This window comes from Cricetulus griseus (assembly GCF_003668045.3).
Source record: "Cricetulus griseus strain 17A/GY chromosome 1 unlocalized genomic scaffold, alternate assembly CriGri-PICRH-1.0 chr1_0, whole genome shotgun sequence".
NCBI lineage: Eukaryota > Metazoa > Chordata > Mammalia > Rodentia > Cricetidae > Cricetulus > Cricetulus griseus.
This window is the reverse complement of record NW_023276806.1, coordinates 185,766,118-185,793,573: the sequence shown is the minus strand read 5'-3', so window position 1 is coordinate 185,793,573 and position 27,456 is coordinate 185,766,118. Positions and strand designations below refer to the sequence as shown.

At 36.3% G+C, this 27,456-nt stretch overlaps 1 protein-coding gene across 1 annotated transcript in view; it reads left to right on the top strand.

Moving 5' to 3' along the window:
* Znf804b (zinc finger protein 804B) overlaps positions 1-7,582 on the top strand; it is a 489,860-nt gene extending 482,278 nt beyond the window's left edge. The window contains exon 4 of the mRNA XM_027391570.2: positions 3,931-7,582. Within this exon, the coding sequence (XP_027247371.1) occupies positions 3,931-7,582 (3,652 nt within the window). The remainder of the gene's footprint in view (positions 1-3,930) is intronic.
* Positions 7,583-27,456: the final 19,874 nt, after the last annotated feature.

Below are 27,456 nucleotides of genomic sequence, written 5' to 3'. Positions count from 1 at the left end.
CAGGCATCTACAATGGTAGCTTTTAAAACTATACATAACAATGAACATTTAGGGTGGAAAATGCATGGCCTGTATATTCCCTTGTTCATACTTGACTCTAGAATAAATGACACTAACATTGTCTGGCAGACAAACAAAATATAATTAATGTGGTTAAATTTACCGCATAGTGCCGTTTTAATTGATAATTATACCATAACAAGCACTACACCAATACATACTTGTATCTGAAAACTGACAGTTTTAAAAAGCTTGCAGGCACTGAATGATTCAAAGTTGTTACCTGGAATGCAATTAACTTTGCAGATTGAGAATTGTGCTAATATGAATCATAATGTGTAAAAGTAAAACAAGTAATTAGTATGGTTGACAGCAAGCTGGTGAATTATGAATTTATAGCTCTGCCAGAATTTAAATTCCTGTTGTTTAAATAGAAAACAATATAAAATAACAAGAGTGAACGGTTTAGTTATATTACCATAAATTACTAAACTTCAAATGTGATCATTAGAAAATACTTATGAGTTTGGCCAATTATTTATGGAAATAGTGGCAGTGCCAAATTACAATATTTACACATGTATATTATTTATAATGTGTTAATTGACATCAAATATATAATAAAATGTTACAATTTAAAAATGTAAGATAAAAGTGAAAAGGAGCACTACAGGTATACAGAAATGAAGTTAATGTAAAGAGATTTTGCTGGAAGAACACAAAATGTGGACATTATGTTGTGCACTGACCTTTTACCAGTCTATACAATGAGGAACTTGTAGTAATGCAATAGAATTAATTAATAACAAGTCTGAGATGCTGAAACAGGGCTTAGAAGCCTAAGTCCTGTGTTTATTAATGTAGCATATAGGAAAACATATAGATCACATTTCAGTTCCTGCATGATTAGTTACAAGACACTAATTACTAAATCAAATAATAATAAATGGAGAAGTAAGACATCCTCAGAAACCTCTTCCCAGGCCAGATCAGATTTGCCTTGTTCAGCAGCAAATCTGAGTTGTTTTTGCTAAGACAGTAACTATACAGTCACATCTCTACCCCTGATGCAAAGAATCAGAAAATTTCAGGGGAATCTTGATGATGGTGGCAGTGAGAGGATGATGGTCTCATAGATGATGCAATAGTAATGATGATGACCCTGTTGTTAAAATACTTAGTTGCTATGTTTACCTAAGGTCTTCCAAATTAAAATGTCTACTTTATTAATTTTTGGTAACTAGGGCAGGGGATGGGGGACCTTCTGTGCCAATCACACTCAAATGTAACCATTCCATAGGCCATCATGTGTCTGTCCTGCTGGACAAGATGAGTGTTCAGCTTTCGGGACATAGATTTTCAAATCATGAAGATTAATTCTTCCTTTCTATTACTCACCAATGTCTCTATTTTCTTAAACAGCCTCATGGATGAAGAGAAGTCATTTAGAGCTAGAAAATAATTTCTGTGTTGCAGCATAACTGATATGTAAAAATTAAAAACAAAATGACAATTAAAAGAATCATGGCCCCTTTCCTTGACAACATGACTTTGGTCCATTAGCCTCACTCATATTTGTTGAAAAGCCCAGCAAATCTTGCCCTGCTGTGAAGGGCTTTCATGAGTACTTTGTGTTTCTTTCTGTGTTCTATCTTGCCGTATTTGCTAACATCTGATTTCCCATGTCTTACAATTAACCCTGTAGGAATGGGGTTACATAGGATGCTGTCTGTGTAGAATGATCCATATAATATGATTCTTCATGTGGAAAGAAAGGTTAATTAGCAGCAGCAAGTGTACTTGAATCCAACAGATAAACAAATACTGGCAGAAAACAGCCTATGAGTTTCATATAGGGCAACAAACTTTGATCTTCTCTTGAATCGCTTCACTCAGCTGGGGTCCCCAGTGAAAACATCTATTGCATTAGGAAATACTTCACTTTTTGAATGTAAACATCTATGTAAAGTATAAACACAGTACAACTTTATGGGTATTTTTACAAAATTGAAAAATGTTAGTGATTTTCATTCTGAAAGCCGAAGTTCCCCATAAAAGAACCAAACAACACACACACACACACACACACACACACACACACACACACACACACACACCACACACACCCCATTCTATTTTGGTAGTTTTTTATTCATGAAAACTGTTTTTCCCCATAAGAGATGTATATTTATGAAGTCACTTTGCTTTAGAATGGAGGACAATATTGGAATGAACAATACAATAGTACGAGTTAATCCTTAACTGGATGGTAACTTTCTTATTCGGTATTAAAAATGAAATCATTGAAACTAAAGATAGGTCCAAAGGAAAAAAATGAAAGAACAAATGTAATAACTATGAAAAATTACAGAAGTAGGAACATTCACTTCTAGGGACAACAGGATTGGGAAATTGAAAGTCAACTTATGCTCATATAAATTCTTGAGATCTAATGTAGAGCCTAGAGACAATACACAGTAACAATCATTATAGTGTTTACTGGAAATTTGCTAAGATGCATCATCTTAAGTTGTTTTAACACACACATAGGTAATTATGTGTTGTGGTAAATGTATCTTATCTAAGGTGGAATCTTGTGAAATCTCCATTCATGTTGGCATGTCTACTGGTGTAGTTACACAGAGCTTATTTATGCTGTCATATTGTTGAGATTTCACGGAAACAGTTTCTCTGTCATGTCTTGAAGATGCTATCCTAAAGCAACTGCCCTGATCCTCTGGATCTTACAATATATACTTCTTCTGTGATTTTCTCTGAGTGTAAATGATGTATTGTAGGTGTATTAAGTTGAGCTCAGTGCCCCACAGTCACTTATTTTTACAAGGTATGTTTTTCTGTAACATTCTCCATCTGTTACAAAAAGAGGGCTATTTTTGTGTTGGTATGAGGATAGGTATTAAAAATACAGTTAGTCCTACACAGTTTAAGTGATATATTTTAAGGGCATGACTTTTAATATTTTATAGCCAAGAAGCAAATGATGAGTAATAATGAAAATCTAAGATACAAAACAAAAGTTAGATGTCTGTCCAAGAACATGGAGAAAGGATAAGAACAGAATGGAATTTCAAATAAGCAGTTGGAAAGTGATGCAGTCTTTGCTTTTCCGCAGTCAGCATCAGCATGACTGTAGGAAAGAGGTAACTGATAGGGTGTGAAAAGGCTAATTTTAACCTAAAAGTTTGTCTATGTATGTTTATTTTCTGCTTGCTGTTTGAATTATTAATGACCTTCAGCAAAATCAACAATCTTGAAAAACCTCAAAAGACAGAGAATGCACAACTGGCATAAAGTTGTTCTGATGAGTAAGAAGCAAGAGAAACTCCTGCAAAATCCCTGGGAACACTGAGCCTACTTGAACATGCCAGTTACTTGCCTCTGTAATCATTAACTACTGACTAAAGTAATGACTAAGCACTTTGCTTCAACAGAAGAAAATGGAAAAGACTTTTGATGTTGAAGGGTTAAATACTGAGTGCTAAAGAGGCTGAAAAACAAAATTAAAACTGTTTTATGCTTTGTAAATTATAATTTCTTACTAAATATGAAGATACTGGTTAGAAGACTAGGAAACATGTTAACTCTGTATTTCTAAAGACCATAGGTTCTAAGAATGTATTGCGGGTGTAAATGTTCTATTTTATTTTGTTTTGCAGCTTTCCTATAAGATATTTACTTGTTATTGCATTTTATGTTTCTAAATAACAGAATTAAATAAAACATTTCAACTTAGCTATATAGTAGTTAAGTGACTTGTATGCACATGATAAAATGGTTGGTTGTAGAAAATAATGTTCATCAGTAAATAGAAAAACAGCTCACTATAGAAATACTATAGAATGTTATTTGCATGTAGATTTGATTCCAATGCTAATATGCTACTCATTTCATTATTTACTGTATTTACAGTGTTTCTGGAAATGGACCAGTATACAAAGCCCCCAGGATCGCTATGGAAAAGCAGCTCCAGCAGGGAATTTTCCCAGTTAAGAATGGAAGAAAGGTCTCCTGCATGAAGAGCACCCTTCTGCTCAAGGGAAAGAACCTGTCCAGAAGCACCATAGATAAGCACCGATTTACCACTCCTAGCCGACCACAGTTACAACCAGACAGACGGTATCTGCTTGGAAACAGGATAACACAAACATCTTCAGATATCAGCAATGCAAACCCCAGAACAGGCGTTTCCTTTTCCTTTTCAAAAAAAGCCTATCTAAAACTAGAATCCTCAGCCTCAGTTTTCAGAGAGAACACAGAAGACACCCATGATTGCAACAAGTCACCCACCTATAAAGTCAAACACACCATGGAGAAATGCATGTGTTGCAGGTTTGCAAATGATGGCCCACACCTTGCTAAGGAAAGAGGTGCCATATCACCAAGCCATCTGGAGGGTGTTTTGAACAGCAGTTTCTCAATGAACTCCAAAATGTCACAAAACAAAATTGAATCTCTAAATGAGAGACTGAAAGATTCATCAGGTATTCATGCTTCATTCTCTAGGTCGAACCTCCATCTTTCTGAAAGAGATTTTACTCTTTCCAGCAGAGAGAAAGAAATTAGGAATACATTGAAGGACACTTCAGAAAACTGCATTAATCACCCATGCCAAACAAATGAATCCTCCACTCCACTAAACATTTGCAAGCACAGGGACAACAGTTGGTGCCAAAGTCTGGATGAGTTTTTGCCTTCAGGGCCAAGTGAAAAGAAGATGAGAGCACATCTGAATTCTAACTCCAGAATGGAAGACAGAGTAAAGTCTTTAGATGAAGCAGAAAGAGTTAGCAACAATATGCAAAGACTTTGCACAGAAGGTTGTCCACATGATCTGAAATCCAAACCATTGCCTTTCCTCCATGTACAGAGCAAGGATGGACACACCACTCTACAGTGGCCTACAGAACTTCTGTTCTTTACCAGAACAGAACCGTGCATATCTTATGGCTGTAATCCATTATATTTTGATTTCAAGCTTTCTAGAAACACAAAAGATGAACATAATTCAGAAAATGTAAAAACAGAATTGGAGAAGAAGGCTTTGGAAATGAAGCCAAAGACAGACATCCATGTCTCAGGTTTAATTAAAGAACAACAAAAAATTACCCAAGATAAACAATCTCTAAAGCCAAAGATGCTTATAGCTAAGCCAGATTGGGAAAAGTTCCAGAGCAAATATAATTTGGGCTACAATGATTCTGATTCTAGCATGAGTGAACATGACAGTGTAAGAGACTTGGAAATGAGAAGTCCTGAAGTGCCTGCTTACCTTAATCTGTCTCTAAAGGAGAGCATAAGGAAGGAAAATGCTGGTGGCATTGGATTTAAGAAACATTCAAAGGTCCACTGGCAAGGCTGCAAGAGGGCAATTCTACACAATGCACAGGAGAGTCTTTCATGCTCTCCTCACCTCTCTAGGACTAAAAAGCATAAACTGAATCCCTGCAGTCCATGTTCAGAGTTTGAAGGAGAAAACCAGTGTAGCTGGAGTTTGAGTCCTCATACATCAGAGGGTCAAGATGACCACGGGAAGGAGATCAGAGAGAGTTTAGCTAGCTACAATAGCAGCGTGGCCAGCAGTGTGTCTCCAAGTGGGAAACAAAATTATGACAGATGTTCTCCAAATCCACCTCTGAGTGACCATCCCAGAACTTGGGATGAGTCTCCCAGAAACATGTCCAGCTGGAGAAACATGTGTTCCAGTCACAGGTCCAATGGCAGTGGCAGCAGTCCTTTGCTCTACGTTTGTAGAAAAGAATGTGACTCAATTGAAAGGCATGTGTGGGGACACAGGAAGCACAATTGCATCAACTGGTCGGATGTGCCAATAAGTGGTGAAGGTCCTCAGTCAGAAACCCAGAGAGGCAGGAGTGAAAAACTGTGGGATTCACTGAAGACTAACAAACAACCAAAACACAGAAACTGTCACTGCAGAGAAAGATATAAACTGGGTAAAAAACAACAATTTTCAGGGACCAAGCCCGTGAGAATTTTCCACTGTGATTCCAGTTCACAGATTTCCCTTGACAGAAAGAGTGAAAACCCCTTTAAAGGCCCGGGACCTCCGCACAGCAAATCAGGCTCCTGTTTGAGACACAGAGCTTACTGCTTAAATAAAAACAAGAGAAGCCAAAAGTATTTGGCCAGCCTTCACATTTGTGATGTGGAAAAAGTCAAGGGCAGACAATGCAACCCAGGCAATCTCAACTGCCTTCTAAGGAACTGTGTAGGTGGCCCTTCAGAAACCACACAACCAAATATTCCAGGTGGAGAAGGGCCTTCCCTGACAGCCAAGGGTCTTTTAGAAAGAGTAAAAGCCAAGAAGTGTCAGGAGCAATTAACTAAGCTTGAGGTCTCTTCAAACAATGATTTAAAACAATCAGAGATTTATTCACAAATCCCACACACAATTCAGACTGGACCACCAAGCTTTAGCAGAACAGCATTGCCTTTTTCAGAGAAGACAGAACAAATGGGCAATAGGACAAATGATAAGGGCAGTAAGATTCACAAGTCTTTTGACAAAAGCAAAATCAAAAGTTCACAAAAAAATAATTTTACTATTTTAACAGACACTGAATGTGATAACTATCTCTCCAAAGGCGCGAATCCAATAACAGACCCTCACTCTTTAAGCAGAAAAAAGAACCAGGCAACAAAAGAGCAATCTAAATCTTCAATTAGCGAAGGGCAACCTTTTCTTGGAAGTTGCGACCCAGTACCAAATGATTTCCTTGGTGCTTTTCCATCTAACAGATATACTGGTGTAACTGATTCAATAGAGACCAAAGAGGACCAGATAAATCAAGACTTACAAGATGTAAGCATGTCTATGAATCAAGTAGAGGGGAATACAAACTCGTACTGTGACAGAACTATGCAGAAGCATGACAAAGCTGAGGATGAATTAGAAGTGTGTCATAAATCTCTCTCCCCACCTTTAATTCAACAGCCAATAACATTTTCTCCTGATGAAATAGACAAGTACAAGCTTCTCCAGCTACAAGCCCAGCAGCATATGCAGAAACAGCTCCTGTCCAAGCATCTCCGAGTCTTGCCTGCTGCGGGGCCCACTGCCTTCTCTCCGCCCTCGGCTGTGCAGACAGTTCCGGTCCACCAGCACACATCCATTACCACCATCCACCACACCTTCCTACAGCACTTTGCTGTTTCTGCTTCCATAAGCTCCCACAGCAGCCCCCTCCCAATAGCTCATCTGCACCCACTGTCGCAGCCACATTTTACTCCTATTTCGTTTTCAGCCATGGCTCCAACCATTATCCCTGCACATGCTACTTTCCTAGGACATCCGCTGCATTTAGTCACCGCTGCCCCCTTCCACCCATCCCATGTAACATTTCAGACACTGCCTCCTGCAGCGTTTCTTCCCACGTTGTTTGCTCCTCATTTCAATCCAGCCACAACTTCTATTTTCCATTTGAATCCTTTAATCCAACCAGTGCTACAAGAACAAGATCTTTGCCATCACTCTTGGTCCAACCAGATGCAACAGTTAAATAGTGTGAAAGAGGCCTTAAATATGTCAGTACACTTGAACTAATAGTTATTACAACTCATCTAATGAATAAATAACACAAATTGTCCCTACCTGCAAAGCAATGCATTAATTTCATCTCGCCCATTATTACAAGGCTTAAAATAATGGTGCCAAGTCCAAACATAATTCATACATAAATAAAAACCGAATTACCATAATAGAAATGGTAGAATTTTAAGGACTTGTTCTGGCAAAAATAATACAGCAAATTAAAATAATTTTCTGGGAGGAAACGCTAGGAAGTATTAAAGCATAGTGTGAGATAAGTTGTTAATGAATGGTAAAACTGGCAAAAGAAAACATTCTGGAGCATTACAAGTATGAAGGAAAAATAGAACATTCTATGTTTGAAGCGTTTGATGAGGGAGTGGTGAATGAATGTTAATTTCAGCTTCATTTTTTAGATAATATTAAAAAGTCAGTAAAATGAGCCAATGATTAAGAGTAATTTTTTGACATAGTTTTCTTAGAATCTAAGATATATTCTGATTTACACAAGATGAAAGCAACTACACAAAGTAACTTTAAAGGTATTGAAATTCTGTAAAAGATCATTTTTCTTCACTCCATATGTAACTATATCATGATCACCTTGTATGAAGCAATAGCATCAGGAATTAATAATGTTTAAATTTTGTATCAGAAAGCATACAAAAGATATTATTATTATTTGATAATGCAAAATAAAATATCCATACAATAACATTTTACACATATTGATAATTGTTTCAAATATTATAAGAACTAAAAAAATTAAGTTTTCTTTATTACTCAGAAGCTTCATTGTGTTCAGGAATAAGAAACATGGGACTTAGAAATGATGAATTTTATGAAGGTAAGCCAAGTTTTCATCCATGTGATTGAAAAATTCAAAAGACTTCCTGGCCCATATAATTTTCACTTCTTGTATTATTTGTGAACTGTCATATAGTTGGTGTATACTTTAATATCTTTATAATTATGAAAGTATTACATCTCCTCTAACTATGGGTTTCCAGAAAGTCAAATTCACAGAGCAGAATGCAGCCTCTATCTGATAATGAGGTGAAGATGTAGCCTTCAGCACACTGGTGGAAAGAGCAACTCTTACTCAGCCCTGGGGAAGGCATCTACATTCTCTGAATACATGCATTTCACTTCAGGCAGGTGAAGCACTTAGCACACTTTTTCTTATTCCTCACAACTGTGGAGATCAATATTGTCATTCTTCATGTCATCAATGCAGTTGAAAAATTAAATAGCTGTTTTATTCTGTGAAAGATATCTTTGCTTCTGAAGAGACAGCATGAAAAAAAAAGGAAATAAATAAATCTGAAATGTTCACATAAAGAACAACTGTACTTACCAAAGTAACACCAAACAGTTTTGTATGCAGCCTTTTATTGTAATATAGAAGAGGCAGAGTCTTTCCTATTTAAAATGAATAGAAAAAAAGAAAGACATCTATCAAACAGCAAGAAGCCCCATACTTGCATATAATTCCACAAAAGTAACTAATAAAGGTAGTGCATTTTGGGTAAATCATCCTAAGAAGAAAAAGAGTGGAAATACTATTTTAAATATAGAAAATAACTCCCGCCCCAATCAAAATATATTTTGGATAATTAGTTTCTCAATAAATTATAGAGATGATACAAAGCCAAGACAGAGTGATTATGAACAGTAACTAGAAGTCTTATTACAGAAAAGACAGAGCATCTGATTGATTCTTAAATTGCTTTGAAGACCATAGAGAATCTCAGAAAGTTAAATCAGGAGACTTAAATAGATCAATGTAAGTGGATAGTTTGGAAATGACTGCTCTATCCTGCACGGGAAATGATGAAAATTCTCAGTGGATATCCCATCTCACACAATGGAAAAGGGCTGCTTAAACAAAAATAACTCATACTCCAATGTAAGAAGTCCTAAAACATGTGGCATCATATCAGTGGAAAGTACAATGGAGTAGCAGTCATGCCAGTTTCTCTTTCCATCTTTAAGGAATGCATTCTTAAAATTATATGCAGAAAGAAGTCTAAGAATATTCTGAATTCTAAATTAGAGCCATTAAAAGTACAGTCTTATGGATCATACTTTAAGTATCACATCCATCAAATTATTTGATAATTGATTTGAGCAATTTTCTATTACATGATGAATTTGTGGAATTTTGTTTTCTTTTCTTAGTTTACTCTTTATTCTTAGTCATTTGACCTTCTTGTGTATCTGTCCAAGAACCAAGATTAAATTAAAGAAAAATACTGTAGAGAATGGCTGTGAAATATTTATACAGATATTCACATGTGAGCACATGAACACATAGACTCCCTAAAGATTCAGAGTCATTCCATCATCATATGCTTCAATGAATTCAGGCATGATTCAAGAAAGTAAATATGTTGTATGATGAACTGTTAATGAGTAAAGTTCATTTTCTTAATCATTATCAAAATTTGCAAGAAAACATGCAATGTGGCTATAAAATGTATTCTCTAATATGATTTTTAAGTTCATGTTTGTACATGCTATAAATAATGTAATACTAGAGGTGATTAGACAGTAGAGAATGATTTACAAAGTTCCTAATTCTGAGGCTTTGATTCCCCCATCACCATGTAGGGAAATATACTTCAGAATGTTTGAAATTTCTTTCTCACAAAAAATGGATTTGATGGTGCCTACCATTTTCATTCTCTGTCAGGTCTTCATGGAATATCTCTTTATCATTGGGTAGAAGCACATTTAAAAAAACAAGTCCTTCAAAAGTTTCTAATTAAACGGAATTTTTAATTATCATATTACTCAGGATAAATCATATTGCAAGGCCTCTGTGTCTTCTTGCATGAAGTTTTTCTGTAGAATCAAGGACAGGAACAGTGAAGTTTTAAAAAATTTTAATAATACTTTGAAGTTTATATCTAAATACATCTTGTTTTTCAAACCTTCAAAACAGTAACTGGAGATACCAAGTTGGTCTGCAAACAGGATTACTGCAGTATTCCAGGACTATAAATGAAAATATAAGAAACACCCTACCAGGATGCTTCTATGAGGTTTGCTGGGATTGCAATTGACAACAGTAACATACTACAGTACAACTCTACATCTTTTCTTAAAAATATTCCCTGTGATTTTTAAGGATGATTGTTAAATATTCTGAAGAAAACTTGGATATATCAGCTCTAGCTTTCTAAACCAAAATTTAAAGGCCAGTATCTCACGTGTCTGTGTATGTAGCTAGTCTACTTAGGTGTGAAAGTTGTCTAATTATTCTCTGCCTCAACAAAGAAGAGGCATAAGCTAGGCTTCTTGAATTGGATGAACTCCTAAATCAGAATGTGCTCTCATTGATGAACAGACACATATTAAAATGAGCTGGTGAGCAAATTCATCCTTGGGCCAGGGAAATGCATGGTTGCCCTTTGTGTCTCAGACAGGAACCAATTCATAAGATGAGAGTTTTGAAATGGGAGTTGTCCCTGCTAGGAAGCATGGGTCAGAGAATTTTCAATGGTTATCATTCCATTCCAGAAGAAAATATTAGCTACTTCCTCTATTAGGTATTTGATGATAAGTGTTGTACTGTGGGGGATTAAGATGTATTTAAGATGGGAGCAATGGCCAAATGGTTATGTTTAGAATAAGCCAATATATGACATAAGCTAAAGGGTCTTTTTCATTCTCTGAAGTTAAACACAAGAGTAAATACTTCCAATCCAATTTTTTAAAATTCCTTTCTCAAAATCACTTCTTATTTTTGCAACTTACCACCTTTCTTAAGTACCAAGATCAAGAACACCTTGCTAGAAACAAACAAACAAAAGCCAGGAAGTAAGAAATAAAAGAAGCATATATGAATGTATATGTGCATTTGTTTGTGTGCTCTTAATATATTCTTTATTCTTAAGTTGTAAACCTTAATCTGTGTTGAAAAGAGAAAGTTTATTACAGTGTGTTCTTTTTAAAAAGTCACATATTGAGACAATCAAATTCAAGAAAACATTTTTAATCCTGTGCAAAATGGTCATTTACATTAATGTGTCAGAGCTTTTAAAGTAGTCGAAATGTAGATTGGTTGTGTCTCTGTGTATAGTAAGTCCCAGGTTATTGAATCCTATGATATTTAATTTAAATGAAACTGAATGAAGGTCTGAAATATGGTCTAAGCCAGTCAATTTATTCTGTTTTCTCTGTTCAAAGCAATTTTGATTATACTGTGGCTAAGTAAATTGCACTAATGTACATGCAAAGCAGCTTTTTTTTAGGTTATTCAATAAATTACTTGGACTGTAGTTCAATGCAATAATATTTTTTTCAATAAAATGCTTAAGGCTATAGGAATGTTAGTCATGTATTTATAACAAAAATTGAACCAAAATATAAGGATTAAATTAAATACAAAATGGTGTGAAAGTATTCTGCATTTTACACTATTGATCATAATGCATTCAACATTTTATTTGTTACTGTATATATTTATAGTATATATATTTAAATGCTTGGATTTCTTAGACTATTTCTTAACATTTGAGTGTTATCAAATAAAGCTGTTTCCTTAAACTTAAAATAAATATTATTTAAAAAGTTCTAGAGATGTATTTGTTGCTGAAACATAATACAGATACTATATAATGTCCTATATTTTCTTTAAAACTGTAATCCAACCATTTATAATGATCTAACAAAACTATAGTTTTCAGTATGTATTCTCTGACATATAATATAAACAGTGATTTTTAGTACATGTATAAGTATTGTAATGTGAATTCTGAAAATATTTTAATTAAAAAATTTAATTTTATCTCCAAATAACAGTTCTGAGAAGGACTTGACTTTCTAGGAAATACTTTTTAATCAAATTGACCAATGGTGTGAGAATTAATTTGAGATTCTAATTAAATATCATTAATTATTTATTAATTAATTTTTTTCTGTCTCAGTCAGGGCAGCTGTAAGGACCCTAATTTGCTAGATCATGAGATGTTATTTGTGCCAAATGTCAGATGAGGTGTACTTGTAATTGTCTATACATAGGTTATTTCTTCTTTTTCTTCTTCTCCTCCTCCTCCTCCTCCTCCTCCTCCTCCTCCTCCTCCTCCTCCTCCTCCTTCTTCTTCTTCTTCTTCTTCTTCTTCTTCCTTTTCCAGATTCTTACTCCAGTTATATTCAAACTTCTCATCTTCCTGCTTTGCCCCCTAAGTTCTGGGACTGAGAACAGGTGTCATCATGTTTAGCTACTCTTGTTCTTGAACCACATCAATGCCACCCTTACCTTTAATGTCCAGCAAGCTTTGATCTAATATAAAAACCCTGTGCTTCTAAATTTTCATTACTTCTGTCCTTGCACCTTTATTAGTAGACATAGAAATCTGCAATGTACTCAGCCTTGGTGCATGTTTCAAGTAAAGAAATATTTCAGATGCCAATCACCTGCTAGACTTCAACCCTATGTTTACTACTTTTATGGTAAACTGTTTAGTGAAACCATTGAAATCATCATGTTACTTTTCCCAAAAATGCAAAGACATAAAACTACGTGAGAACATTTGTTAGTTATTTGTGGAGTACTCACAGAATCACTGTCTACCTAGGATATTCTCCTCACCTGTATTGCCAGAGTCTGTCTGAGAAGGAAGGAAAGATTATCTAAAATGGAATGCAATCGAATCAGTAATTAGATTGGGTTGAAAAAGTAAATGATGTCTTTGGTGTCATGTTTAGTGCATTCTCCTCCATTCATGTGAGATTTCTGTCAGGTTTGAGCTCTGTTCATATTCCATACATTTTTTATCATGGAAATTTGGGGCACTAATATAAAATGGCTGCCATATACTCTTGAAGTAGTGTTCTCTTACTGCACCTGGTACATTTGAGCCAATTCCGAATGCCCATTTTAACAATACTTGGAAGTCTAAAGAAAAACCTCAAAATGCTGTAAAGTGGCTCAACAATAAATAAATAAAAATCTTTCATGGATAGGAACACTCACAAGAAAGCTACATTTTCTTAAGAGTTGTCAGGTGAACAACTCATCAATTAAACATTTTCAAGTGTCATTGCATCACATTCTATCCAAGACATCAATATAAAGACATGATATTTCAATTACTTGGTCTGGATACAGCATGATATCTTCAAAAGAGACAGTAAACACCAATGACTTTTCATGGGATACTTCATTCATTATGAATATGTGTTAATACACTTTTAATCTACAATATTCATAGGATTGGAAAACTAGATTATTCAGTATTTCCAAATGTCTAAGTAAGACAATACAGAACAGTAGTAACTTACTAGCAATTATCAGGCTGTTATACATCTTAAGTTATACATTCATTATAAAATCATTGTATGATTATTTAATAATGATTAAAGGACAAAATTAATTGGGTAAAAATAAGAGATAAGACTATTTAATGAGGATCTTTTCCTTCTGGACATTTGTCCTTATCTTTATTTCCTAATGTTGATTACCAAGATGAATTTAGGAAGTTGCAAAATTATAATATCAAAACTAAAATTTTCTTTAGCTTGATGAATTATCACTTTAATCTAACTATGCAAATAATTTTTAAGATCATACAAATTCCAGACATCCTACCAATTTCCATAACTTCAATCTAAGAATGATTACTTCATTTTTTGTGTTGTTTGCTTGTTTTAGAATTGAGGGTGTAGGAGAAAGAGGAGGGGCCAAGAACATGAGTGAACAGGAAGATTGAGTGGGGAAAGGAATAGAGGAGAGCAAGAAAAAAGGCATATCAGTAGTAGGAGTCACTATAGGTTTAAAGGGAAATCTGGCACTAAGGAAATATACAAAGATCTAAAAGGATGACCCCCCCCCAACAATAGTGGAGAGAATCCCTTAAATACCAGTCCCCTATAATGAGAATAATGACTACCTTAAATGCCACCCTAGAGCCTTCTTCCAGTAGCTGATGGAAGCAGAAGCAGAGATTCACAGTCAAGCACTGAGCCAAACTGCTGGAATCCAGTTTCTGAAAGGGAATAGTGATAAACAAAGGAGTCAAGACCACGATGGGAAAACCCACAGAAACAGTTGACCTGAGCAAATGGGAACTCATGAACCCCAGTCTGACAGCTGGGGAACCAACATAGGACTAAACCAGGCCACCTGAACGTGGGTGTCAGTTTGGAGCAGTGGGCAGTTTATGATGCCTCTGGCAGTGGAACCAGGATATATCTCTAGTGCACAAATGGACTTCAGGATCTCATTTCCCTTAGCCTAGATACACATGGGAGGTCCCAGGTCCTGTCCCAAATGACTTGACAGATTTTTAATGATCCCTAATGGAAGATCTCAACCTCCCTTGGGAGTGGATGGGACTGTCATTGGGGGATGTGGGAGAGAGAGGGAACTGGGGTTGATATGTAAAATAAGATTGTTTCTAATTTAAATATAATTTATATAAAAATTGAAGTCTGAAAACATGAAATGAATTGAGAAAAAGCTGTTGAAAGTTTGGAACAACTGAGTAAACAAAGCTGAGTCCAAGCCCATGGTACTTAAAGAAGTAGGCTAAGAGCTGGATATACACAGCACATGATCACCAGTGTGGACTTTCCTGAGACAGACACATTTCAGATTCTAAACTCTAAAGTCAACCAATCATAACCTGATTGGCTTTCAATGGCATATGTCATTCTTCTTATTTAAAATAATTTATCATTTGTTCTGGCATGCTTTGTACTTGGAATCTTTTCAAAGATGAATGACTTCTCTTATACACCCTTTCCTACTAAATACACTGTTCGCAGCTGATCTTTATGCAATGTAGTAATTCAGGAATAAGTCCTTAGACATATTTTATCACTGGTGTCTATACTATGTAATCATTTGCTATATGAAGCCTATAAAGAACCAATTTTTGCTCTGATGACACCTGATTTCATATTTTCAGGTATGCTCCTGCCCCTGACTTCCCCATTTCCTAAATCAAGAGATTAGTCAAAATCTGTTTTGAATGTCCACCAGTCAGAAATTTAACTTCTAAACTAGAATTGCTCATTTAAAGCAATTCTATCCTCTGGTTTAGGCTTGTATTTGTACAATTTTTATTCCATCTTCTTACAAACAAACTTTTTGAGAAAAAAAATTGTTTGCTTCATTCTTTTTTCTGATTTTTTCAATGCACTCTTTTCGTTTCTGCCCAAGCTAAAGATTCTCAGATCAAAGTTTATTTGATTTAATATTATCTTACTGAGCACCAATGGGGACAGTTTTGTAACTCATTGAGATAATTATATTTTGGGAATAAATATCTGCTCATTGATTGATTGATTTTTTTTTTGGTTTTTCAAGACAGGGTTTCTCTGTGGCTTTGGAGGCTGTCCTGGAACTAGCTCTTGTAGACCAGGCTGGTCTTGAACTCACAGAGATCCACCTGCCTCTGCCTCCCGAGTGCTGGGATTAAAGGCGTGCACCACCAATGCCTGGCTGGGACTCATTGATTAATTGATAAAATATTTCTTGAACTTATTATACTGTTATTTCAAATTTAAAATATCCATAGGTTCAGACATATTTCATTAATATTAAATATGACACATTTAACATGTTGATATGGATTTTGAACATTACATCAATCTGTATCCTATGATACATCAATGTGTGATCCTATGACCTCTATAATTTTGATGATTGTGCTATTTACTGCACAGTATAGGCAATATAGCTATTTAGTGTTGATAGCTTATTCTTGTCTATGCATGATCTACCCACTATATTTCACAGTTGGTACAGTAAACTGGAGTGTGACTCCTATGATTATTAGCTAATAAATGTTAATTAGGTATTTGAAGCAAATCGTGGTTATAGCAGTATAGAAACTCCCACAGAACCATATCTTCAGATAAATAACAGTACTTGTGCTAAGGAAGTTAGTTCATGTTAGTCTTCTCATATAGGAAGAACCCATCTGTGGACTTGGGTCCTCTGTTTTGTTACAAAATCTATGCTAACTGTATTTCAGGAAATAGTGTGAGTAAAAGTTGTCAACTGATTGGTAATGTTTGTTTGGATGCTTTCCTTAAAAAGTATGAGTTGAATACAAAATGTCTTCAGTGAAAGCAATACCTTCTTGGAATGTACTAGTCTACCACATCCATTTTAAGTCTATCTTGACTTAAGAATGGGCTGTTACTACAGGTTTAGAATTTGTTGAATTGGATAATTAAAACATATGAGGCAATTCATAGAACAGATAATAATAATTAAGGAAATACCTACTTAAACGTGACTGTTTCTGATTAAATTCTCCTTTTTCTGTAAGCAGTTAATACATGTTCACAAATTAACAAAATCTGCTTTCAGAGAATGGCAGGTGAAGATATTTACTGAGATCTCTGTTTGGAGACACAGTTAAATAAGAAACAGATATGTAGCTTGTTTTAAATTTTCCACAGAAATAGTATATCATGTAAGGACAGACTCTCTAGGGTTCACTAACATTTCATTTAACTAGTTAATTTACTAGTGAGTGATTTGTTTATAGGATTTTGCTGGTCAGCCATTTTTAATTTTTCTTTCATTGCCAGCAGCTTTTTATTGATTTTTCTTAATTTATTATCTCAATTGTTTCATTTTTTCTTTATATAAAAATAGACATTTTTTTCATTCTCCATCCTGAGTTGAAGAGTAAAATGAAATTTGTTAAAGTACCTCAAATGAAAATCTAAGCTAGCTGAGAAAGGTCATCCTTAATTTCTAGTAGGCTTCCTGCCAGTACTGGGAAATTAATTATCAATTACATCTGGTTGGAAAGTCTTTTGGACAACACTATGACATAGCTCAAGGTTTTGTTGCAGAGTGATTCCAGTGTTTCTCCTAGCAAGACCAGACTCTGGATTCCAGCATTGGCCTTGATTGCTTGATTTCAAATTGAGCTGTCTCACTCTTGATGGCAGCATGTGGTTGGTCTGTCACTGCTTATAAAGATGTTTCAATGCTTCCAGCAGATTTCTGGCATGTCCTTGAAGCTGTCCGTCCTGGACATGCCTCTTCTCCTTCTGTTCCTTAGATGTTCTGCCCTCATCAATTTTCTTCACGTGCCAATTCTGTCAGAGCTGAATTTTCACAACCGTTGTTTCAATTGTGAAGAGGCAAGTGCAGCCTGAACCCTGACCAGTAGCAGTTTTATTCTGTCTGCTGGGGATTTGTGGGTGGCAGCTGCATTAGGGTTTAGTAACCAGCTGTGAGACGGAGAAAAATGTCTCATAAATTGAAAGGATTTGGAACTGCAAAATTACTTTGTTTGCTTGAATCAATGGAGGATTCTATGCTAGAGAAAGTGTTCTATTTAAGAGAACGCAAGTTCAGCATCCTATCTGAGGAACATGCCATTAATGGAGATTTTGGAATGAAGTGACATTGTTTAAAAAAACAAATTTATATATTCAAAAATCTGCCCTTATTTTTCATGTTTCCTCAGTCAAATTGTGTAATCAGTATTTTCAACATGATGAAGTAAAGCAAAACTATAGAATCAAATTATGAAACATTAATACATTTGTCTCATCCTGTAGCCCAGGAATTATTAAAATAAATATCATTTGACTATATCAGAATTGTCAGGACACTGAATCGATTGAACACTTGTGATTTCACATCCTAAATTTTTCTTGATTTACTATTATTATTTTTTTGCTTACATAATAGTTCTTAATTAGCATGAAAATTTTGAAAGAGAAGTTGGTGGATATGCCATAAATTATGGCACTCTTCCCCATTCCATTGTTGTAGACTGTTCTTGAGTTTTTGCTATTATGTTGGAAATTTTCATAAATGACACTTTTTATTTCATTTTACATTCCAAAAACAGTTGTCTCTCCCATACCTACTCCTGCCAACCTCATCTCCTCCTACACCTCCCACTGCACCCTCTGCCCATCCCAGTCCACTCCTACTCAGGGGTAACGTCTCCCATGAGGAGTCAACAAAGTCTGGCAATAGGTTGGGGTAGGGCCAGGACCCTCACCCATGCATTAAGGCTGAACGTGGCATTATACCATAGGGAATGGGCTCCAAAAAGCCAGCTCAGTTGCAGGGATTATATCATAGTCCTACTGTCTCTGATGATTCCATCCCACCCTAAGGAATGGGCTCTAACAAGGTAGCTCATGTACCAGCTTTGTATCATGGTCCTAATGCCAGGGTCCCTCAGATAGTCCAAACTTCACAATTGTCTCCCACATATGGAGGGCCTAGTTCAGTCCCCTAGAGTCTCCACAGTTGTAGGTCTAGTGTTGATGAGTTTCCATGAGCTTGGTTCAACTGTCTCTGTAAATTTCCCATTAAAATCTTTACCTGCTTTGCTCAAATATTCCCTCCCTCTCTTTGACTGGATTCTCAGAGTTTGGCCAGTTTCTTGGTTGTGGATTTCTGTATCTGGTGACATAAATTACTGCATTAATGCTCTATGATGATACCTGAAGTATTCACAACTCTGAGTTTGGGTACCCTCTCCACTATTGCTAGGAGTCTTAGCTGGGGCTGTCCTTGTGGATTATTGGGACTTACCTAGCACCAGGTTTCTCTCTAAGCCCATAGTGGGTCTCTCTATTAAGATAGCTCTTTCATTGGCCTTCCACTGCACCTCTCCCAATCATCCCATTCCCTCATGTACATATTCTCCCTCCCATCCCCCTTACCTACACCTTGCTCTCAGTTTACCCCATAGATCTCCCAAGGTGATCCATGTGTTCCTCTCGGCATTCTCCTTCTTATGTAGCTTCTCTGGATCTACGTATTGTTGTTATCCTTAGCTTTATATCTAATAATTCACTTACGAGTGAATACATACTGTGTTTGTCTTTCTGAGTCTGGGTTACCTCATTCAGGATGTTTTTTTCTAGTTCCATCCATTTGCCCAAAAATTCTATGAGGTTGTCTTTTTTTACAACCCAGTAGTACACCACATTTTCCTTATCCATTCATTATTTATGGGGCATCAATGTTGTTTCCAGGATGTGAATATTACAAACAACGATGTTACAAAAATTGTAGAGCAAGTGTCCTTGTATGAGACCGTCCTTTGGGTATATGGCCAAGAGTGGTATCACTGCTGGGTCTTGAGGTAGATATTCCCAATTTTCTTAGAAACTACCATACTGCTTTCCAAAATGGCAGTACAAGTTTGCACTCCCAACAGCAGTAGAGGAGTGTTCCCCTGACTCCACATCCTCTCCAACCTAAGCTGTCATCAGTATTTTGTATCTTTGCCATCCTGACAGGTGTAATATGGTATCTCAGATTCTTTTTACTTGCGTTTCCTTGATGATTAAAGATGTTTAGCAATTCCTTAAATGTCTTTTGGCCATTTGAGATTCTTCTGTTAAGCATTCTCTATTTAGCTCTATACTCCATTTTTCAATTTGTTTATTTTGTATTTTGAAGTCTACTTCCTTGAGTTCTTTATATATTTTGCAGATCAGCCTTCTGTCAGATGTAGGGTTGGTGAAGATCTTTTCCCATTCTGTAGACTATCATTTTGCTTATCGACAGTGTCCTTTGCTTTACAGAAGCTTTTCAGTTCTACTATATACAATTTATTGAATGTTGCTTTCAATTGCAATGTCTGTGCAACTGGTTGTCTCCTGTGCCAATGTATTCAAGGCTACTTCCCACTATCTGTTCTATCAGGTACAATGTAGCTGAATTTGTGTGTGTGTGTGTGTGTGTGTGTGTGTGTGTGTGTGTGTGTGTGTGTGTGTTTCCTTTTTTAGGATTGCTAGTGTGGGCTTACCTCTACCCTGTGTTTCCTTGAGTACCGCTAATCTCCTTGGGTTGGAGTTTTCCTTCTATTGCTTTCTGTAGTGCTGGAGTTTTGGATAGGTAATGTTTACATGTGGTTTTGTCATAGAATATCTATTTTTCTCCATTTATGGTGATTGAAAGTTTTGCTGAGTATGGTAGTCTGGGTTGGCATCCATGGTCTCTTATAGTCTGCGTAATGTCTGTCCAGGACCTTCTGGCTTTGAGAGTCACCATTGAAAAGTTGGGTGTTATTCTGGTGGGTCTAACTTTATATGTTACTTGATATTTTTCCTTTGCAGCTCTTAATATTCTTTATTATATGTATTTTGTGTTTTGATTATAATGTGGCAAGTGAACCTTTTTTGGTCTAGTGTATTTAATGTTCTGTAAGCTTCTTGTATTTTCATAGGCATTTCCTTTTTTAAATTGGGAAAATTTTCTTCTATGATTTTGTTGAATGTATTTTCTGTGCCTTTGAGCTGGTATTCTTCTTTTTCTTTTATCCCTATTATTTTTAGTTTTGGTCTTTAATGGTGTCCAAGATTTCCTGGACATTGTGTGTTATGAGTTTGTTGGATTTAATGTTTTCTTTGACCAATGAATCTATTTCTTCAATCATATATTCAACACCTGAGATTCTCTCTTACATCCTTGATTTCTATTGGTTATTCTTATATCTGTAGTTCTTGTTCATTTACCCAGATTTTCCATTTCCAGAATTCCCTCAGTTTGTGTTTTCTTTATTGCCTCAATTTCAATTTTCAAGTCTTGGACTTGTTTGATTGTTTTTCTTGGCTTTCTTACAAGATTTATTGATTTCTTCCATTTTTTGTTAGTCTTTTCCTCCATTTCTTTAAGGGAATACTTTATTTCTTCTTTAAGGGCCTCTATCATCTTGATAAAGTTATTTTAAGGTCATTTTCTTCTGCTTCTTCTGCATTGGGATGTTCAGGTCTTCCTGATGTATTACCATTAGGTTCTGGTGTTGTCCATATTGCTCTTTAGGTTGCTGAATGTATTCTTGCATTGACAGCTACTCATCTCTCCTTCCCACTGGTGCAGGCTGTGTGATTGCTTCTTGATTTGAAGAAGTTGGGGAATGTTGATGTAGTCTGCCTATAGGAGTCTTTACTGTTGACCTGCTAGTTGACTGAGATGCGTGGGGGGAAGGGCCAGGGATTTTGTCTCAGGACCTAGGGCTAAGAGATTGTTTCATTCAGATGGGAAGTTGGTCACTCACCACTCAGTCTTCTCTGGGCAGTAGATGCCTGTGTCCCAGGGAGCCATTGAGTTCACAGGGGAATTGGTGGGCTTGGCAGCAGAATGGGGAGGCTGTTGGTATAGCCAGCCTATAGGAGTCTTTCCTACTGACCTGATAGTGTGGCTGAGATGGTAGGGGAAGGGCCCATAAATAAGATTTTCATCATAATTATATAAGATTGGATCTTTTAAGTAAGAATAAAAATACACATATACTTTAAAGTAATGGCTATGATTTGTATGAATCATTCTTCTTCTTGTCTTTATCATTACCATGATCATTAGCATTCTTTCCATACTACATGCCATAATCATTAGTTAGTATATAATAATGATACTTCAGTGGTTTTTCTTTAGAAAACATTTCTTAGTTATAATGTATATTTTAAAGTAACTGATAACATTGTTTTTAATTAAGAAAGAGACCATGTGAGCTTGAAGCCAGCCTGCTTTAATAGACTACAAACACACTTTGCCTTAATTATCACTGCTGTGTGCTCTTCCAGAGGTGACATCTATATTTGCTATGTTGTAGTTCCTAGAGAGACTTGTTATGCTAAATCTTTCTGCCAAAAGTCACCTGAGCCCCACCGCCACGTGTGAGCTTTATGCCAGTTGCCCGCCTGCTTTGGCCCAAATGAATACACAGAAACTTGTATTAGGTTCAAAGCTGCTTGGCCAATGACTAGAATTCCTCATCTGTTAGCTCAGTCTTAATTATCATAAATCTACATATTTTATAAGACTTATCGGACGCCTTATTAGCGTCCCTCCTTGCCGGTGGCTCACATCCCGCTGCTGGAGGAAGAAGGGGAAAAGGGACCCTTCCTGTTTCTCCTTCGCTTAAACATGAGTCTCCTTGCTATGTCACTTCCTGCCTGGATCACCACTTCTCTACTACATTTCCCAGAATCCTCTTTGACTCCTAGTCCCATCTAACTTGCTGTCTCATTGGCCAAACAGTATTTTATTCAATAATCAACAAGGTAAACATACACAGTACATTCCCCATCATCTCCTCTCTTCTGTCTAAATAAAAAGATAACTTATCTTTTATAATAACTGAAGAAAACTAAAACCATAACTATCTGTCTTCAACCCTATCAAAGACCATAGAAGGATAATATATAAACTCTAGAATTGACAGAGACATCTCCCTACCTGGACAGTCACCCAAAGTTCCTCTGTAACATTGGGGCAACCATCTTCAGCCCATAGGCCACAGTATGTCCTACACACTTCTCCATTTTAACAGGAACCCTTCAGTACTGTCTTGTTTTGTAAGTTCAGCAGTCACTTTCTTGTGGGTCCTGTATGTCCAGTTTATACAGCAACAAACAGTCCAGGCAAAAGCAGATTCTTGCCCAAATGGCTAATCTTGCCATGTTGAAAACAAACTCCATAATGAGTTTATTTGATGCCCATCCTCCTTTCTGACAGAATTGGTGTGCCAGGAGCAGTTGTGTCTCACTGGCAAGAAAAACCTTAAACCATTTAAATGCCATATTTCTGTAGGTCTTTGAAAGGTTTGAAGAATACCTAACCATCTCAAATACATCTCTATATCTAGAAAACCTAACTAACCTAATTATAATTTCTGACTATTATAGGTAACTATATAACCTGTATTTAATTATGTATATCATTTTTAAAGATCTGTATAAACACAATACTGAATATGAGGAGACATATACATATCACAAAATTGACCTTAAAGTTGTATCAATAAATGAAAATCTATACCAATGCAAAGTATTCATTCCTATATCCTATTCCCCTTTTCTTTCTTTAAAAAGAGATTGACTATGCTCATTATCACTTATAACTAACCCCATTTAAATGAAAACAAACATTTATAAATAATATTTGGGGATTTGGGCGTCATTCTTTCTAAACTGCTTCCTGCTGATTGGGGGTGATGTTCATATACCATGGGGATCATGATAAAGCATAGAAACCTGACCAAGTCCTTGTTTTTGTAGTCTGGAAGGCTGTATCGTCTCAACTTCAGGGGGGTCTTGCTTGATCAAACCCTATTAGTCTGGAAGGAATCCATAGCTTTTTATTTTCTACGGAAATACAAACAAAACCTTTATTTCCAAGTAACCTGTCCTTAAACTTAAATTTTGAAGTTACAGCATTTTAAAAATATATAAGTTGGATTAATTTAGCAGCATTTATAATCAAATGTATTTTAGCAGCAGTAAGTCTTTCCTTGGCAATCAAACAATTTAAAGACAACAATATGGCATATGGTATCCAGATTCTCTGTGTATTTTCCATCTTTATGTGGCTTTTTATTGCTTTCTTTTTTACTTTCTTTTTTTTTTCCAAGACAGGGTTTCTCTGTGGAAATCAACCTGCCTCTGCATCCTTCAGCAAATCCTCCCTGTGTGCGCCACAACTGGCTACTCTATTTCCTCCTGTTACTTTTTCTCTCACAAGCCTACATATGTTTTTAAATGCAGTGTAAACCTTTAGAGGTTTTTCTTTATCTGGATCTGTCTTTATCATCTTGGGAGTGCCGAGTCTAAACCCCAGAAGCGCTGGGATGGCACAAGCATATGGAAGCTGCTCTGATGCCTCTCAGTGGCCCCACTGGGCAGGCTATGGCAGCAGGTTTCTCTCTTTTTCTGGGAACAGTGGAGCATGGAGTCATCCTGCTCACTGAAACCATTCTGTTACAATAAATACGTGAGCCACCGGCAAGGAGGGAAGCCAATAAGGTGTCGATAAGATAAGTCTTGTAAAATATATAGATTTATGATAATTAAGACTGAGGTAACACATGAGGAATCCTAGTCATTGGCCAAGCAGCTTTGAACCTAATACAAGTTTCTGTGTATTCATTTGGGCCTAACTCCGGTGGGCAGCTGGTGTAAAGCTCACACGTGGTGGTGTGGCTTGACAGCTTTTGGCAGAAAGATTTAGCGTAACAGAGACTCTAACATACATCTATATATGCTACATCAAGTTTCTGGAGAGACATGAAGAAGTGTTTATTCAACTTATATATACCATGAAGAGATCAAATGAATGATTCTGTTTTAGTTCCTTATAGAGAATCAACAAATTTATTGCAGTGACTATTAGAAGCATAGGTGAGGGGTTACATACAGGAATATGGGTAAGTCAAAAGCAGCTGTATCTCCAAGACACCCTACCTCACCATGGGCAATGAATTATGAAAACATTGTAGCTCAGGTTCCAACTCCCAATCATCATTGCACACCTTGTCTATTCTAGAAACCCCCAAGGGACAGCTGAATGGAGAAGGATTGGTTGTCCAAGTGAGGATTGCTGGATAAAAATATTAACAGCCTCAAATGAAGTACAATAGAGTACCATGACAAATCTGAGACATTTTGTAGGTAACCACAGCAATCACTTCCCCAAGATGGCTGATGACTGTGTCTTGCCCAGAGGAAATAGCATCATTGCAGTAATCACAGTATGTTTTCACTCCTTTCATTCATTTCTATATTTATTTATATTACCTGACATCAAAAATACTTCTTGGGGTCTTGTCTCTAATATTTGTGTCACCTGCATTTCCTCTCTACTGAAAAAAACATCATGTCAAAGGCATTCATAAAGGCGAAAATTGCAATTCCTATGTAACAGAAAATCAGTATCTTATTTTTAAGAAAGACATATAAAGCATTTTTCTCTCACAGATTTTTAATCAATTTTATTTAAATTAGAAACTATCTTATTTTACATATCAATCGCAGTTCCCTCTCCCTCCCATCCTCACATACCCTCAGTAAACTCCCCATTCCATCCCCATCCTCTCCCCAAGGAGGATGAGGCCTTCCATGAGGGACCATCAAAGTCTGTCAAGTCATTTGGGGTAGGGCCTAGACCCTCCCCTGTGTATCTAGACTAGGAGAGTATCCCTCCATAGGGAATGTGCTACTGAAGTCCCTTCATGCACTAGGGATAAATACTGATCCACTACCAGAGGCTCTATATGCTGCCTAGGCCTCCTGACAATCATATTCAGGGGACCTGGTTCTGTATTATGGTGGTTCCCCAGCTGTCAGACTAGGGTCCCTGAGCACCCCCTTGTTCAGATCATCCATTTCTGTGTGTTTCCTCAGCCTAGTATTGACTCTTTGTTCATCATTGCTCCCTCTCTACAACTGGATTCTCAGTTCTTAGCTGTGAATATCTGCTTCTGCTTCTATCAGCTACTGGATGCAGGTTCTAGGATAGCACTTAAGGTAGTCATCATTCACATTATAGGGGTAGGACATTTAATGTAGGCTGTAGATTCTTAATTAGGGTCATTCTTGTGGATCTCTGTACATTTTCCTAGTGGCAGATTTCTCTTTAAACCTATAATGGCATCCTCTATTAAGGTATCTCTTTTCTTGCTCTCCTCTACTCATCCCCTGAATCAATCCTCCTGATCCCTTCTGTTCTCCTCCCTCCTGCTCTTCTTCCCCAGTCCTTCCCAGTGCTCCTAATTTGTTCAGGAGCTCTTTTCCCTTTTCCCTTCTCTGGGCACCATGTTTCTCTTAGGGTCTTTCTTGTTTCCTAGCTTCTCTGGAGGTGCTCTCACAGATTTTTTCCTGACACCATCTATTTCGTATGGTTCTTATTTTGGTTAATTACAAATTTTATTTTTATTTTTAACTTTATTTTGTAGGTACAGATGCTTTACTTACATATATGTCCATGTATTATGCATGTACCGAGTGTGTTAGAAGGCATCAAATCTCACCAGACCTGGAGCTACAGATGGCTTTGAACTACCCTATGCGTGCTGGGAATGGAACCAGGTTCTCTGAAATACCATCCAGAAATTCTAACCATTTAGACATCTCTTTAGTCCAACTTCTTGGTTTTGTTATATGTTAGACTTTTGGTGTTACATGTCCCCAAAGGCCATATGATAAAGGCTAGGTCTCCAGAGGACTTCTGAGTGAACAGGAATCCAAATGCAGAGATTTTGCCTCCTATTCTACTTAAGCTTTTGTTTCTTTTCAGAAAAACTGATTATTACTTTTCTTCTTCCTTCTCTTGACCCAAATCTTGGGGCAGGAAGAGAAGGGTATTTTTTAGTCTCAAAAATAGGTAAATACATGATTATATAACAATAGAATTTTCCAGGTACACTTTGTTACTCTGAGGAAACAATCATGACCTAGTTTTTTCAAGGTCTAAAACCCACAACATTTAATCTAGTATTTGTGTTATTTTTAGTTCCAAGATATTATAAAAAAATTGGAGACTAGACACTGCTGTGTTGCTGAGCAGAGTTTTGTAAATATAATATATTTTGATGTATTTCCACCTTATATCTTTACTAAAGCCATGTTTTAAGTGATTGGGAATATTCATTGATCTATAAAATAAAATACATGTAAGTCACAGAGATTGTGGCTACAACACTTCCTTTCATTTTACATCCTTGACAAGTGACCATATACAATCAGGCAATGAAGAAAGAAAAAGAGTCATATTAGTGGCTTTCAATGAGGTATTATATTCTTATGAAGAGGTGTAGACAAAGTTACTACCTTACTTGGAGTGATCTGTAAATAAGAGCTTGGAGTTTTTCATCAAGAAAAACTTAATTCATAGTCCAATATAAAATATAATAGGATGATGAAAATTAAAGCAATAAACTTTCACTCTGGGATTTCCCACAAAGAATAAACATAGATTTTTTAATCTATTAGTCATTTTTAGCTAAACATAAAATGATTCTCTTATGTCTTACATATGTAAGCTACTTTCTTATTTTATAATCTATATATGAACACACATAAATATGGAATGAATCCTACATTTCCATGTCTAATTATCTTCCAATGAAAACCAAGACAGAAGGAAAATTGGAGACCCA